General features: G+C 33.9%; 1 protein-coding gene across 16 annotated transcripts in view; it reads right to left on the bottom strand.

The window, feature by feature from the left end:
* SLC4A10 (solute carrier family 4 member 10) overlaps nt 1-17,671 on the bottom strand; it is a 304,114-nt gene that overhangs the window by 210,298 nt on the left and 76,145 nt on the right. For 2 of the 16 annotated variants that reach the window (XM_034654641.1, XM_034654640.1), the window contains exon 1: nt 10,964-11,048. The exons of 12 other annotated variants lie outside the window; for them this stretch is intronic. In XM_034654641.1, the coding sequence (XP_034510532.1) occupies nt 10,964-11,008 (45 nt within the window). In that variant the 5' untranslated portion in view covers nt 11,009-11,048. Of the gene's footprint in view, nt 1-10,963; nt 11,067-17,671 lie in introns of those variants that run through there. 2 more of the 16 variants (XM_034654627.1, XM_034654642.1) reach the window with 2 other exon arrangements.

Raw genomic sequence — 17,671 nt, 5'->3', positions numbered from 1 at the left:
ATTATTCTTTGAAGAAGACACATCTTGAAGGCAAAAAGCCATAATTTGTACGTGAAACAATGTCTTGTAGCCAGATATTTACTGTTTAGTGTCTATCCTAGCTTAATTTTATTGTGCTTGGCTCCTAATTTTCAGAGGTGGTTTACAGAACAATTTCAATTTTTATAATTTTTGTAACTGTTAATATTATATTAATTGTATATATTAATTATATTGGAGAGAAAGCACTAACACCACTAACTGATGCTTAAACTGAATCTTAAAGGACAAATAAGATCATCAAGGTGAATAAAAAGAAGAGCATTCCAGGCAAATGGCACAACTTATACAAAAGCATGTGATATCAGTGACTTCAAAAGATATAAATCCCCACTCTTTTTAATTTGAAGGTTTTTTCTTTAGCCATCCCAAATGATTATAACATCCTGGTGAAGAAAGCATTAATACATTACTTTTATTGTCATTTTTTGTATGAGGAAATTCAGATACATTCAAGCTTTATAGTAAGGCAATAGTAGAGCTAGAACTAGAACTAAAATTTTGTTTTTCTGATGACAATCACTGGATAATTGGAACTCTGCACTCTGAAACTGTTAGTCCCTTAGCTGTCTGACTTTTCTCAGTGTTCCATGGAAGTTCAGTATTAATAAGAACTAACAAAAAAAAAAAGAAGAAGAAGAACGAACATTCATTGTAAGGCTTGCAATGTGCTAGTGCTAGAACTTTACAGACATTTACTCATTACAAATCCTCAAAACCAGATGTGTATTCTGGAACTTAAAGAGGCTCAGAAACTTTCCCAGAACCCTTAGCCATTAAGGGGTAGAGACTGGTTTGAGGGTAGGTCAATATGCTACACTGCAAAGGCATTACATTAGTTAATCACAAAACCTAAAATTCCTTAATTTAACTTTAAAACACTTTCTTTAGTCTCGTTCAACCCTACTTATATACTTCAGGTAATATAAATTCCTAATGGTGTCCAAAGTGACCTAGGCCATATTTTTCCATGAACTTTTCATACTAATTCCCCATTTTGTTTTTCAACAAAAATTTATTAAGTAGTTACCATGTGCCAGGCACTGTATTTGCATTAGCTTTAAAGAAATAAGACACTGTCTTTGCCCTTAAACAGTTCATAGACAAGATAAGAAAAATACAGAATGTATTGTGCTTCACTTAGGGTAAATACTGGAATTCAGAGGAACATTAGGGAAAAACACCTAACTCACTCTGAAAGAATAGGGAATGTCTCAGCGGGAGGCCATGCTTAAACTAAATAAATCTTGAGGCATAATAAAGAGTGAGTCAGGCAAAAACAAAGAGAAATGAGGGGCCAAAGAAATTATACACAAAAAGGACAGCATTTTAAAAGGTTTGAGAAAGTCTGCCTCTACCTAACTAATAGAATTTAGACTAAGTTTAACTAAAGATGGCTAAGTTTAAATGTCACTCCCTCGTTCCTTAAAAAATTACAAATAGAACTATCATATGATACAGAAATTCCACCTCTGGGTATATATCCAAAAGAAATAAAATCACTATCTCAAGAACTATCTGCACTCCTATGTTCATTGTCACAATATTCACAATATCCAAGATAAGGAAATAACCTAATTTGCCCAATGGTAGATAAATGGACAAAATAAAAATACGGAATATTATTCGGCCATGAGAAAGAAGGAAATCTTGCCATTTGTGCCAACATGGATGGACTGAGGGTATTATGCTAAGTGAAATAAGTCAGACAGAGAGAGACAAATACTGTATGTTCTTAGTTATCTGAACTCTGAAAATTATCTTGAAAGTAATGGGGAGCCTTACAATTAATTTAAGTAGACAAATGCCTGTTCCTGGTTCACGTTCTGGAGCTGAGATGATGAAATATAAGTGCTTAAGTGTTAAATTTTATGATATCTTTATATGTTATGATAGCTCTTCTCTTGAGCAATTTTCTCGATGTTCAAGAATTTCCCCCAAATTGGCACAAGGTCCATCAAATCTCAGCACAATGCAATTTCTTCAAATAAACAAACATACAAAATCTTATGATGTTCTAGTAAGCACAGTACTGGGCGAACATATAAAGACCAATGGGTCCCTGCTTCAGGAAGTCACATTTAGTGAGTCATAAACACTAAATACAAGTAATTGCAACAGAATGTGGAAGGTAGTGAGTGCCTTGGAGATTCAAAAGAGAGAAAAAAGAGCACAAATCATTCTGCTGTGAATTCAGTGGGCAGAATATTTCAAGCTGAGTAGGGAGAAGAAAGGAGAGCCTAGATGAGGAGTTAGGGAAGTATAGAAAAGGTAGCATTTGAGGTAGACCTTGAAGAGTGGCCAAGATGGGGAAAGGTCATTTTGGGCAGAAGAAACAACACGAACACAGATAGGGAGGCAACAAAAGCAAATAACGTTTGAAAAGTATGAAGTAATTCATACTTCATCATTCCCTAAGGCAGCTGAATGATGATGTGTAGGTTGCTTTGGGGATGGGCAATGGGAAGAAAAAGAAATATCAGCTAAGAATGATTATAATAGTTCAGGTGAAAAATGAATATGAATTCACATTAAGGTCAAGACAATGGGGAATGGAAAGAAGGGATAAACTTTAGATTCCCTAAGAGAAAGAATCTACATAACTTGGTTAGTAATTGGATCTAAGATTAGGATAAGAAAAAGCTGAAAAAAATGATTAGGTCATCATGCTCATCATGCTATGGAAAACAAAGAGGTTTTTTTTTTGTTTTTTTTTTAAAGATTTTATTTATTTATTCGACAGAGATAGAGACAGCCAGCGAGAGAGGGAACACAAGCAGGGGGAGTGGGAGAGGAAGAAGCAGGCTCATGGCGGAAGAGCCTGATGTGAGGCTCGATCCCAGAACGCCGGGATCACGCTGTGCCACCCAGGCGCCCCAACAAAGAGGTTTTGAAGAGAAAATAAGAAGTTAGTTTGGACACACCAAGTTTGAGATATTTATAAGATAAATGAGCAGAGATGTTTAACAAGATGCATGTCTGAAACACTAGACAGAGGTTAAGATGTAGATTTGAACTATAGATTTGGAATTCTATTCAATTCTATTCTGAAATCACCATGTAAAGCAGAAGTTCTCAATTTTGGCTATTTGTGAGATTCACTTGGAAAGCTTTTTGTAAATGTAGAAGCCTGGATTCTATCTCCATAGACTTTAGAACTTCTGAGATAAGCTTGTGGCCTCAATGTTTTTAAAAAACTAAATATTCAATTCTGATGCGTAGTCACAATTAAGAATCACTAGTCAGTAACTGAAGTCATGAGTATAAATGAGTACATGATTTTCAAACAGTATATGGCACCAATTAGGGAAGATTGAGAAGAAATTATCAGAAAGATTATGACAGTAATAACTATAATATATTGAGCACTGTGGTAAGAACTGTGCTAATGACTTTACATGTATTTTTTGTAGTGGAAAAGAAACCCAAAGAGACTATAATGAAAGTAAGTTAAACGTCCTCCATGAAGTCTTCCACAGCAGTTTCAGTTTGCCTTGACATCTCTTACCTCAATTTGGCATTTAGAATATACTAACTTACTCATGGCTATCTAATTCAAGAGTATATAACCCTAGGCAGTATAACACAGTGGTTTAGAGCAAGATCTAGAGCTAGGCTTTCTGGTTTGAATCCCATATCATCCCATCCTTTGCTGGCAATTTTAATCCTAGGCAAGCTACTTAGTGTCTTACTTAGTATACTGTATATATAAAGTATAATGTACATGTATGTATACACACATTAGTACTAAATATATGTGTATATATGTACACACATATGTGCTAAATATGTGTGTACATATATAATGTAAGTTCCTTCCAGTGGGAAGTAATTCTAATAACTAATATTTGTTATGCTAAACAGTTTCAAGTACCTTACTTGTATTAATTGATTAATTCAATTGATTCTCGTTAGAACTCTAGAGATTAGCAATTTAGCATCCCCATTTTACAGATGACAATACTGAGGAAAATAGAGATCAGGTAATTTTCCTAAAATAAACATTGCCAGTGAAGTGGAAGATATGGGATCCAAACAAAAGAGTCTAGCTCGATAACTAGCTGTTAACTACTATGCTATACTATCTCCCTCTATACTTTGCAAAAGACTCAAATTCTTATGAGATTGAATAAACATTTTTTTAAAAAAAGAAATGGAAGGGTGCCTAGGTGGTGCAGTGGATGAGCTTGGACCAACTCTTGGTTTTGGCTCAGGTCATGATCTCAGAGTGGTGAGACGGAGCCCCACGTCAGGCTCCATGTTCGGTATGGAGTTTGCTTGAGATTCTCTCTCTCCTCACCCTCTCCCTCTGCCCCTCATGCTCAAGTTCTCCCTCTCTCTAAAATAAGTAAATAAATCTTAAAAAAATAAAAAAGAAAGAAATGGATAGGAATAGATGTACACATTAATATGCAGCACATTTTGCAATGTACTTCACTGAAACCAGGCTCTTTCACCTTTTAGAAAGAGGAGTTTGATAAAGGAATATCATTATCAATATCAATATCAATATTATCATTTTTGGAAGACGTGAGGTGGGGAAAGGATCACATCGCTAAATGTCTTTTACCTACTCTTTTTTTTTAGAAAAAAATGTTCAAATGTTTAAAAGTTTTAAAGTAACCCAAAGCCCAATGATCTCCAAGGTTTCTCTCAGAAATAGATCTATGATTCTAAAACAAGTACTGAAATTTTGTTGGGTCTCTACTATAAATATGACTCTTTTCCAGGCAATGTGAAGCACAAGAATTAATAAGAACAACCTCACAAGAACTAGAAAATGGGGTTTTCAAGTAATTCAGACTTCTACAGGAAGAAACAGAATATTCTCAATTATATGGGTCTGCTAAAAATAGAGCCAGAAGAGCTATTGTGTCCGGTTTCATTTTTACTCGCACTTGTGGTATTCCATGAGTTTCGTTTCTGACATACTTTATATGGATAATGTGCTAAGTTAAGAGTATTCAATTCCAATTATTTCACAATTCCCATGCACAAATACCATCTTCCTGGGTCTGATAACAAAGTCACACCCCAGCTGTCACATCTAAAGGAAATCTGCTCTTGGATGTTACCCAGCTTTTTTATTAACCATAGGCAATACTGAAATGCTTCTGGTGCATGGAAAAGATTTAAAAGCGATTATTAAAAGTATTTAGCAATGATGGTTTACTTTATCATCTCTAAATAAACAAAGAGTAAAGCTAAAATATCCCTATGACTTCCATGATTATAAGCAGCATTTCTATTTTCAATTTTCCCAAAGACAAAGTCCTTATTATCCAAATATTCACCATAGTGACACGTATATTCATTGTATTAAAATGATCCCACTAGATTGTCCTTGGTTTAGGAAATGTCAAAAATAAAGCCAAAGCTAAATCAGATTACCTACCAATAAAATAGAGTTTACATCAGGGACAAGCAGGAGGTCTCTTAGGATCTGAAATCTAGGACTTTGAGTGGTTGTGGACAGACAGAAATGCTCTCATGTGCAATTCTGATAGAGAATTTTATTAAAATCCTTCATTTTGCTTCTACCCCCTACCTTGTCTACTAACTACTAAATCTACTCAGGAATTTAATTTTCATTTTCAAAGTCTCAAGAGGGTTAGAGCTCTAAGAATGACTGCAAAATATAGGTGCTGCTCTTTTGTTTTTTTATTTTCTTCCAAGAATAAGTAGATCAGACCAGAAATGTTCTCAGTTTAGAAATCATAATCTAACATTCAAGACCATACTATCTAGTCCCAACAAACCTTCCTGTGTTAGCCTGAATTACCCCACCAGGCTATAGCCAAAACGAACTACTCCATACTTTTCGAACATATTATTTGCTTTCTGCCTCTCTACCTGTGTTCGTGTTGTTTCTTCTGCCCAAAATGACCTTTCCCCATCTTGGCCACTCTTCAAGGTCTACTTCAAATGCTACCTTTTCCATACTTCCCTAACTCCTCATCAAGGCTCTCCTTTCTTCTCCCTACTCAGCTTGAAATATTCTGCCCACTGAATTCACAGCAGAATGATTTGTGCTCTTTCTTCTTTCTTTTGAATCTCCAAGGCACTCACGACTTTCCACATTCTGTTGCAATTACTTGTATTTAGTGTTTATGACTCACTAAATGTGACTTCCTGAAGCAGGGACCTCTTGGTCTTTATATCTTCGCCCAGTACTGTGCTTACTAGAACATCATAAGATTTTGTATGTTTGTTTATTTGAAGAAATTGCATTGTGCTGAGATTTGATGGACCTTGTGCCAATTTGGGGGAAATACTTGCATATTGAGAAAATTGCTCAAGAGAAGAGCTATCATAAAATATAAAGATATCATAAAATTTAACACTTAAGCATTTACATTTATCCAAATATCAAATTACTCACTTGGACTCTGGAGCTTGACAGAACAACATGGGTTTGAAATGGACAGGCCCACTTACATGTGGATTTTTTTTAAATATAAATACAGTACAATACTATAAATGTATTTTCTCTTTCTCACGGTTTTCTTAACAACATTTTTTTTCCTCTAGCTCACTTTATTGTAAGAATACAGTATGCAATACATATAACAGACAACAGAGGTGTTAATTGACTGTTTATGTTATCCGTAAGGCTTCCAGTCAACAGCAGGCTCTTAGCAGTTGTTTTAGGTAAGTCAAAGTTATGCACAGATTTTCAACTATGCGAGGGATCAGCATCCTTAACTCCCCTGCCCCCATTGCTCAGGGGTCAACTATAGATGTTTTTACATTAATGAAAACCAGTAATTCAAAATAGCATATTCTACCAAATAGGAACATGAATTGTTCTATTCATATACAGTATTTATAACACATGTCATTTTAGTCTTTCATCTAGAATACAAATATTCATTAACAAATAAAATTAAAAACTAAAATTAAAACAAAACAATTTGTGTTTAACTTTCAGTGAAGGTTTTTGCCCTGGACATCTTTATTTTTTTTATTTTTATTTTTTAAAGATTTTATTTATTTATTTGACAGAGAGAGAGACAGCCAGTGAGAGAGGGAACACAAGCAGGGGGAGTGGGAGAGGAAGAAGCAGGCTCCCAGCAGGGAACCTGATGTGGGGCTCGATCCCAGGACCTGGGATCAGGCCCGGAGCTGAAGGCAGACGCTTAACGACTGAGCCACCCAGGTGCCCCTGCCCTGGACATTTTTAATGATTAAAAAGTAACTCAGATCATTAAATCTAAGCTATATAATTTCTCTATTAGTTTCCTTAAACCTGGATTTTTTACACCTAAATTTTAATCTTCAACTTCAACTAAAGAAGACTTCACAAGGTCCAGTAATCTTTTTTGTCATGAATGAAGTAGTTGATATAACATAAAAAAGCAAAGATTCTATACTCGACTATCTATACTAGACTACTAATAAAAGTTTAATTCAGCCTAGCATGTAGATGCAAAAAAACTTTAAACACAACACTTTTCATCAAATCACAATTCCTATTGTCAGTAAATGTTAAAATTTAATGAGATGTAAGATGTTTTTCTTTGCTTGCATTTTTATAGCCATCTTTATTTCAGTATACTGTATGTTTTTAACTGAATTCCTTATTTGATAAGGAGAATGTAGGACAGATAACAAAACTAAACTGCATGACTACCATTACCAACACCTGCCAAAAGCCTATCCTAGCTCATAGAATTTATATACTAATGTCTTGTCAACAAATAATTTTGGTAATAATGTGCTTGTTACATACCAGGTAGTCTTACAAATGTTTTGTATACATTATCTCACTTGGTCTTCACAATAACTCTTTGAGGTAGGTACCATTATTTTCTCTATAGTACAAATGAGAAAACTGATACCCAGAAAGGTTAAGTAATTTGCCCAAGATCATATAGCTGGTAAATGGTATAGCTAAGATCTGAACCCGGTGAATGTGGCAGCTCAGATACTTAACCACCACACTTACCACCTCTTACTGCAGCTCCCTAGCTATTACAAACCAGAAGAATGTGCCTATCAATTTTCTGTTGCTCTAATATAGGAAAAAAGATACTTTGGAGGCACTATTGGGCAGCATGCCCCAGTTTAGGATTCTGGGGGAAACAAGGGTTTTCCATCTGTTCTACCCATCTCCCTGTTACTTTCCGCCAGCATACTGGTATGAAAGAGACAAGAAGTGGTGCCTGGATATCCAACAGCCAGCTGGCTAAGGCCTACATCCATAGAAGTTCCTCTCAGTCCCCATTCTCAAAGCATGAAGTGAAACCCAATCCCCCCATTTTATTGAAAAAACTCCCCAGTGACCTCGTTAGCATCAAACACTCCCAAACTTGCTACTCATTTTTTCCAAAGCTTAATCTCTATGAAGTCAAAGCCCCCTTCCATAATACATAATTAGATTGGACTGGTCACATCCCTATTTTGAGCTAATTCTTGAGGTCCCTGCTTCTGTTTCTACCAATGGGCTAGATCCACCTTACTCTCAATATCAATTGCCAACTATGGCCTATAAAACATACAAAATCATTTTATTGATTGACTGTTTATAATGCCCTGGTTCAACAAATTATGCATTATAAAAGAATTTAATGCAGTTGTCAAAATTATGAAATGCTTAATTATACACTTTGACCCAATCTTATTCCTTTAATACCAAGAAATTTACATGAAAAGAAAAAGAGTTATATGTAACTTATCCAAGGATTCAACAGTTTATATGATGTTAAAACTGATTGTACATACCACCTTTGAAAAGTCAATTCAAAACATAAACATGGCTCATTGTGTACATTTTCTTATAATCTCCGTGAAAGCAAGAAACAACTTTTTCTTTTCTGTATTTCTCACAACACCAAACACAATATTGTGCAAATGATCAGCTTCCACATAACACTGATCAAACTGAACAGTACTCAAATAGTTACTTACAGACAGCTTAGCTTTAGAAATCTTCATAATGTAAAATGAAATACTTGTGTAAAATGGTAAAGACAGAGGCAGCCGTTGTATAAAGCAGATGACCAATCATTACTGGGCAGATTTACAATCAATTCCATTCAAAAGGTCAAGATCATCTTGCCGCATAGGGAAAAAGGTTAACATTAAATTTAACTGTCTGTGACATTCTGACCAATCTTTACTTTTTAAGGTAATGCATTTTGACATAGCAACAGAGAGAAATTTTTCTCCAATTTGTAAAAGAAATGACAACTCTAAGGCAATAATTTTTTCACCTTACAAAATTATTGAGATATCCTTTAAGTGCCACTAAAGGAAAGGAACCAAAAATCTTTATGGTTTGGTTCCTTTGGAAGGCCATAAATACAGTGAAAAATACCAGAAGGCTGTAAAACCAATACCTAGAGGAATCCCAAAGCAATGCCAAGAAACAGAATGTACTCATAGCGACTAATACATGCAAATACTGGAAATAAATTCTAACAGATTAAAACGGGTTTTGTAGCAACTAAAAGGTATATTCAAATCATTCCAAAACTAATTAAGCTTAAGAATATGGCAATCTTCCCTACTAATAAGAATATAAGCTGGCTAAGTAGCCTGAATAACATATAAATTATAGCCAATATCAGTAGGTATAATTTTTAATGTGTTTTTAATTAAAAAGGAGAAAAGAACCCCTCAACTGAATTAAATCACTGTTTTAGACTCCCAATTCTGTTTTCTGATAAACATATTCATTTTTATTACTATAGCATCACCCTAATGAGGCATTAAGTCCTAACCATACTATGGAATCATGAAGACAAAGCTATCTTTCTGATGAGAAATGTTGCAACATTCTTTTTTTGCTCATTTAATATGGAATACCTGGTCAAATATCTGACAAGTCCTCTAAAATTAAGGAAGAAATATGCGTAATATTAAAAAAATAAAATATCTTTTCTTCAAAATTGGAATGTCAAGCACAGGTACATTTTCTTGCCCTACTATGCCATTCTGAGGGAATACTATAACAAAATAAAGTTAAATGCATTATAACTTGATAAAAATAGTTTAAAATAAATAGCAGAGCTTCAGAGTAAAATGGACATATAAATCCGAATTCTTTGCTGTGATGATTCTCTACTCTTTGTAATTAACATGTTTAATGTAGTCAAGTCTTTTCATTTTGAAAATGAAAGTAAGCTAATGCGGTATATCTCTGGATCAAAAAATCTTAAACAAGCTTAAATGTCACAAACATTCTTTGTAAAAAACAAAAGCAAAAACAAAAAACAGATTTCTCATCTGCTTTCAGCTCTAAACAATGCCTTAAGCAGATATCTGCATTAAGAGGACCAAGGGCATCATTATCTCAATAGATCTGAGAAATGATTTAAATTTATGCCTTTTAAAACAGGTCAGATACTGAAATACAAATTTCAGGAAATCAGTTTATAGCTCAGATGCTGGTAAACATGATTGTACTCATCAAACTTGTATTGCTGTGTGGTCGCACACTACAATGGAAGCAACATCTATTTCTGTGCTTAAGAAATTCCAGATAAAAAAAATTTTTTTAATATGTCGCTATCTATAAGCAGCTAGCTACGAGGTATCCTTATCAGTTTGAACAAATTATGCAATTTTTATCATTCAAAATAAGAGATGCAGTCTGATTGTATTCAGGCTTAATCTGGAAAAATCTGTAGAGCCCCAAACCTTGCTTTTAATCACAAAAAAGAATCTTTCCTTACTCCCCACTTCCCAAAAAAAGAAAGCTCAAGTAAACACGAACTCAAACACACACACATATGCATTTCTAAAATTCATATTGTTCAGCTGGTGTCTATTACTATAAATATCCCTTGTTCAAATATCTTAAGAAAAATCTGATAATAATAAACAATTTACATTGATTAATATATTCTACATGACTAAGAGCTAGAAAAAGCAATAACTCTACAATCTAATAGTATCATCATAATTCATGAGGTCATACCTGATGACTTAGAGATTGAAAAGGCTCACAGGTTCCAGACTGCATGACCTTTCTATTTCCAGAAACCCCTAAAGATTGTATTTCCTGTCTTACAAAAGATAATCACAGCCATCTCTATGTTTCAGCATCTTCAGGGCTAGTGAAGAAAACATCAAACAGCAGATCTGTCCATCAGTATCTGTTTAAGCCTTCAAGAAGATATCAAATCACATATATTGTTTATCGTCTCCCCTTTGCAGTTACAAACACCCCGTATTAAGGGACGATGACACAGTTGTATTTGCTGAAGCTGCTAATGCTGTCTGAAAACAGTAAGCTTACTGCTTGGAGCAATTCTGCATCATCCAAACAGAGAATGAGCCACATCCTTTAGGTTTCCCACTTCTGCTACTATAAAAATTTCACTTGCCAAAAAGAGTTTGATTTTGTCAATCCTTTCAAAAATAAGCAATGTCTACTTAATTAAGTATCCGATGTGTCTGCTGCAAATGCCATGTTAAAATATCAATTCTTGGGGTGCCTGGGTGGCACAGCGGTTAAGCGTCTGCCTTCGGCTCAGGGCGTGATCCCGGTGTTATGGGATCGAGCCCCACATCAGGCTCCTCTGCTGAGAACCTGCTTCTTCCTCTCCCACTCCCTCTGCTTGTGTTCCTTCTCTCGCCGGCTGTCTCCATCTCTATCGCATAAATAAATAAAATCTTTAAAATAAAATAAAATAAAATAAAATAAAATATCAATTCTTAATTATTAGGCAGTTTTCTTCATACATGACTAAGCTTTAGTATAATGATTTAATAAGCAAATTGTATTCTCTTTTAAAGGAAACTTTCCTCCAAACCATATGTATCATTATTCATCCTACCCATCAAAATTAGAAGTCTTTAAAAATGAAGAATTTTTATTCTGGCAATCTTTGAAAACTGTGTTTAATGGTTGATATATAGGTAAATGCACATTCACGTTTAATTTTCAAGAACTCCATTTTTTTAAAAGATTTATTTATTTACTTGAGAGACGGGGGGGGTGGGCAGAGGGAGAGAGAGAGTCTTTAAGGCAGGTTTTGCCCCAAGCGAGGAGCCCAACGCAGGGCTCCACCTCATGGCCCTGAGATCACAACCTGAGCCAAAATCAAGAGTTAGACACTTAACTGACCACGCCACCCAGGGGCCCCTCAAGAACTTCATTTTTATTTCATGTTCTTTAGACCAACATGCTTCAAATCAAAATAACTTTTATATTTTAATATCTTCTTCTAAAGAGTTTCACATGCACAATGTACCATTGTCATATTCCAAAACTGCATGGTTAAATCTAGGAATAAGACCTATGTTAGCTACTGGCATTTTCATTGTGATTTTTCACTACATCTTGTTTGTGTTCAGCAAGGTTCTTATAATGCTTTCTTCCACCAAAACATAGTGGAATCAGGATATTTAAGATTGGTAAAGTAGTCTGATAACAAAGAAACAATATCCTCTAAATTTATACATTGAAATATTTTCTTTTGGGGGGGGGGAGCTCTAACTACTAAATTCCAGTTAGTTAACATACAGTGTAATATGGAAATATTTTCTTTACCATGTGACAAAAGATTGTGTTTTAGAAATAAAACAAAAAATAGGCTAAAATTATAAGCTATTTAACTGAATTCAAAATTAGGACACCAAGTACAATGTATTATTATCCTAAAACAGCCTTCACATTATGCATAGCCTGAGTTAATGAGCACTTTATTTATATACCTACAAAAATTTGTTTATATACCTGTGAAATAAACTAAATAAAATTTAATGATTGCTAAAGTGCTTACAGAAAATGTTTTGGATAAATGTAGACTAATAACTCAGTATAATTTCCCTTCTCCCACTCATGACATCTGATGAGCATAATATGTGGAGACTAGTCAAAATGAATCTTAAAGATTAGACTTCTTCAAGAAGCTGGAGGGTGGGGGGGGAAGGTGGGGAAATTGGGAGGAAAGAGGAGATGTTGGTCAAAGAGTAGAAAATTCCAGTTAGAAGAAAAATAAGTCCTGGGGATCTAATGTACATCATAGTGATTATTGTTAATAATATAGTATTACATACTTGAGAGTTGCACTACGGTGATAATTATTTTGGTATATATAAGTGTATGAAATCAACATGTTGTACACCTCAAACTGACACAATGTTACATGTCAATTATATCTCAATATATCTGGGGAAAACAGTTATCACACCTTAAATATATACAATTTTAAAAAAATAATAAAGAAAGAAATTAAGCTTCTTTAAGAGCCTCATCCACATGATCCTTTTAGAGAAGTTACCACCTCTAACTGCACAAGTCCAGACAAAGAATCTTGTATTTTGGCTGTATGCATACAATCACATACCTGGATGAAAATTTTATGTAAGGAAACATGATTTATCTATGCAGCATTTCCTTTCTTGTTGTAATCAAAACAGGAACTCAATCTTGAAGACCTATCTTCTCAATAAGATCCTCCTAAACTGCATCATCTCCCTTTCTGTATTCACTCCTCAATGTATAAAATATCAAACACCTTCTATGTGTCAGACACTGAATAAGTGCTAGGGACTTCATGACAACACAAAATATGCCATCACAAAAGCAGACAATAAAACAAGTCTTAAACATGTTTTGTTATAACAGAAGAATTAGGAGGTGATGTAAGAACAGTAACAGGGCATCTGACCCCAGTCTACCGATCAGAAAGTATCTCCTTAAGCAAGTACTGTTGAAACCGAGAATCAGGTCACATTCAAGGAATGGTAAATACAGGTGGTTGGACCATGAAGGGTAAGTGGGATGGAATGGAAAGATAAGGCTAGAAGAATGAGCCAAAGTCCAAGCACGGGAAGCCTTTAAAGCTTAGAATGCATTTAAAGCTTAGAAGCCATTGAGCTTTATCCTTAGGGGAATGAGAAGCTATCAAACATAACCATGTTTGTCGTCTTAAGTTACCCTGGCTGTGGCACAGAAACAAGAGTGTAGAACAAAACTGGAGGAAAAAAAGACAAGTCATTTAATTTTGGGCCGGGGATAATTACGGCCTGAACAAAAGTGGTAACAATAGAAATGGAAAGAAATGGATAGATTCTAGATATGCTTTTTATTTAAAAGGAATAGGGTTTGGGGATTAATGTGAAAAATGAGGGAGAAGGAAATGTAAGATTGGTGCTTAACCTCCTCTATTATTTCCTCTATTATTACAGATTTCATTTTGACAATCAATATACTTTCACCACATGCTCTGTTGTATTGTTATTTATCCTTTTCATATGTATATGTCTGGTTTTTATAAAATAGCCAGAAAATTGTGAAAAGACTCATTTTATCTTTCTTCTGTGTCTTCTCATAATGTGCATAACAAAATTACTATAAATGACTAAATAAACGAGAAATAAACAGAACATTGAGCTTTTCTTTCACATATTTTGTCATGGATATAAACTTTGTTTTCATGGCCATTATTAATTAATTAATCTATTAATTACATAATCTAATTTTCTTCAGTGTTTTCTTGCCAACACACTTAATCTCTGCAATAAAAATATGAAATCTGGAATACAAAGCTTTTAATTTCTCTACCATCTAGTTGACAAAATTACTTAACTGGAAAAGTGATGTATTTATAATTCATTACCTGACCCACCTAATAATAATTTAGCATGGACTAACCACTTAAAACTCATAGATACCCATTTTTTAGACAACCATTGTTCTGTGAAAAAAAAATTAAACATACAATGTGCTACTCATAGTAGTGTTATGAAGGTATTCTTGTAATAGTAAGACACAACGCTTCTACATTTTCCCTAACAAATCTCTGTAACGAAGATTTGATAAAAGGGATGAAGACCAACCAAAGCATAACAAAGGAACCCCCTGGTCTGAATGAAAAAAGAACCAAAACAGTGAAAAGCATAAATCAAAAGTAACTTTATGTACTTTAATGATTTGTTGAATATCAGACTATACCAAATAATAAAGGATCAGCATCTTAAAAACAGCAAAAGCTTTACAATAATTAACACTTATTTAGCCTCTATTTTTCACCTTTCACGGACCATGTGACCCAATGCCCTCATTTTCCAGATAAGGTAACTGAAATTTAGAGAAGTAAAGTGGCTTGTCCAAGGTCAGTTAGTAGCAGAACCAAGGCCAGGATTCAGAATTTCTGTCTCCTAGTTTCACATTTTCCACAATAAAATCACTCTTTTTAATTATATCTTTGTAATAATGTACTTTATCTTCATTAATTAAAATAACTTCCATTTTAATATTGTTTCATATATTTTTGATATATGTTTGTGAAACATAGTAAATACTTCAGAAACATATCCATAAGAATCAAGTTTTTTATATTAAAGCTTATTTTTATCATAAAGCATCATTTTTATTTTTATTTAGATAACTTATTTCAAAGAATACCCTGAAAAACTTAAGTAATTCACTTTGTTTTATATATGACTGCTTAAAAAAGTGTAAATTAGTTCAACTTTTTAAAGTAATTTGGCAAAGTGTATTAAGACCCTTAAAAATATTTAATCTTTTCCAGTATATCCAGTCTAGCAAATCTGTCCAAAGTAAATAATGCAGATTAAGGTTTATTCACAAAGATGTTTGGTGCCATAAGAAGAGAAAAAACAGGAATATAAGAAAATAATTAAATTATCATATAACAAAAATGAAATGCCATGTAACTACTGAATATTATGAATGAAAGATGTTAATGACAAAGGAAAACGTAGATCATAGAACATTAAGTGAAAAACAAGATCCCAAATATACTTATGTGGTACAATCACAACTATGTAAAATATGCACTGAAAAAATAGATGAAATAGTGAATTTTAACAGACAGCCCCTAATATTCATTTTACAAATATATACACCAGAGCTCATGTTTTTTCTAATAAAAGTAGGAAAAAGTTTCTGAGAAGTATTTTAAAGTTGAACAACTTCTCTTGTTTCTCATGTGCTCCCTCTTTCCACTAAAATTATGCCTCCAATTTCAGTCTTCCTGATATTTTACTCACATTTCTGTTCTAATTTAATGGAAATAGTCAAATCTACTTCTATTAGATTATATATACTTTAAAAATCATTCTTGAGAGGTGCCTGGGTGGCTCAGTTGGTTAAGCATCCGACTCTTGGTTTTGGCTCAGGTCATGATCTCAGAGTTGTGAGATCGAGACCCACAGCATGCTCCATATTGAGTGTGGAGCCTGCTTAAGACTCTCTCTCTCTCACCCTTTGCCCCTCTCCAACTCATTCTCCCTCTCTCTCTCCCTCCCCCCAAAAAAATTATTGATGCGCTTTGCATACCATTTATTATTATACATGCATGTGACTGCTCATTTTCACACTATTTCTTTTGGGTTAATGCTGGAACAGACTGTTTCTGGCAAATCAGCTCTTACACCAGCTTCAATGTTATATGAAAAAAATGAAAATATTTTTTCTATAACAATGTTTAATGGCTAAATGGTATTCTATCAAATAGAGGTACCATACTTTAACAAATCCCTATTCTTAGACATTTCAGGGTTTTTTCCCATTTTTCAATATCATAAATAATAGCATAATAAACATCTTTCTGGACACAGTCTCATACATATCTTCTATTCTCTTAGTCTAAATTACAGTAAGTAAACTTACTGGATCAAAGAATATAAACAGTTTTTAAGTTTTGGATAAAAATTGCCAAATTACCCTCCATAAGGGTTATATCGATTTACATTCTCCAACAAAAGTATTTTATTTCCTCATTGCCTTGCCAGAACTGGGTATTATCACATAAACTTTATGTAGAATAATAGTCTCAATATGCTAATTCCAAATAAAGGAAAACTGGGTGTACATTAAGACAAATAAGAATAATTAAACCATATACAGTTTCGTTTATACATTTTCTAACAACAACAAAAACCTAGAAAAAATAAGCTTCCCTGTTTCTATACATATGCACAAAGATATAACACTGGTCCCTAAGGAATATACCCAATGATTGTAAATCAAAACAACCACCTTGGAATAAATGGTACTAAAATATGGCATAGGTAACTAATTAAGAACAAGTGCAGCATAGGAAAAAAATTAAAATTAAAAAAATAAATAAAAACCAATGCAGCATACGGAATATAGTAAATAGCACCATAATAACTTTGTGTGGCGACAGATGGTAACTACACTTATCATGGTGACCATTGTGTAATGCACAGAATTCTCAAATGTTGTACATCTGAAACTACCATAACATTGTATGTCGACTATACTTCAATTTTAAAAATGCAATTATAAATAGGAAATTAGTCTTTATTTTTTCTATGTGACATCTATGGAATAAGTGAATCTAGAGAGAAAGAATCATTCACCCAGTGCAATGCTACTGCACTCTTCCAAAACACGACCCACAAACATACAAACAGAAAGATAGATTTTTGTGGCCTTAGGAAATCTTCCAAATGGTTATCAAATATACCTTTAACCAAGAAACCACTCAGGGGAACCAAAAATACCATGTGTAAAGACAAATTGTGTGTGTGTGTGTGTGTGTGTGTGTGTGTGTAAACTTATTCTTTGCAAGCACCACTTACTCCAGTGCTAAGTAAATGTGGGGGAAACATAAAGATTCACAATGTGCTTGATCTTCAAAAGATTTCACTGTTTAAAAAATATAAAATAAAGTAATGATCT

This window comes from Ailuropoda melanoleuca, chromosome 2, assembly GCF_002007445.2.
Source record: "Ailuropoda melanoleuca isolate Jingjing chromosome 2, ASM200744v2, whole genome shotgun sequence".
NCBI classification, from domain to species: domain Eukaryota; kingdom Metazoa; phylum Chordata; class Mammalia; order Carnivora; family Ursidae; genus Ailuropoda; species Ailuropoda melanoleuca.
Note: the sequence above shows the minus strand (reverse complement) of the source record. Positions and strands in the feature narration are given on the sequence as shown.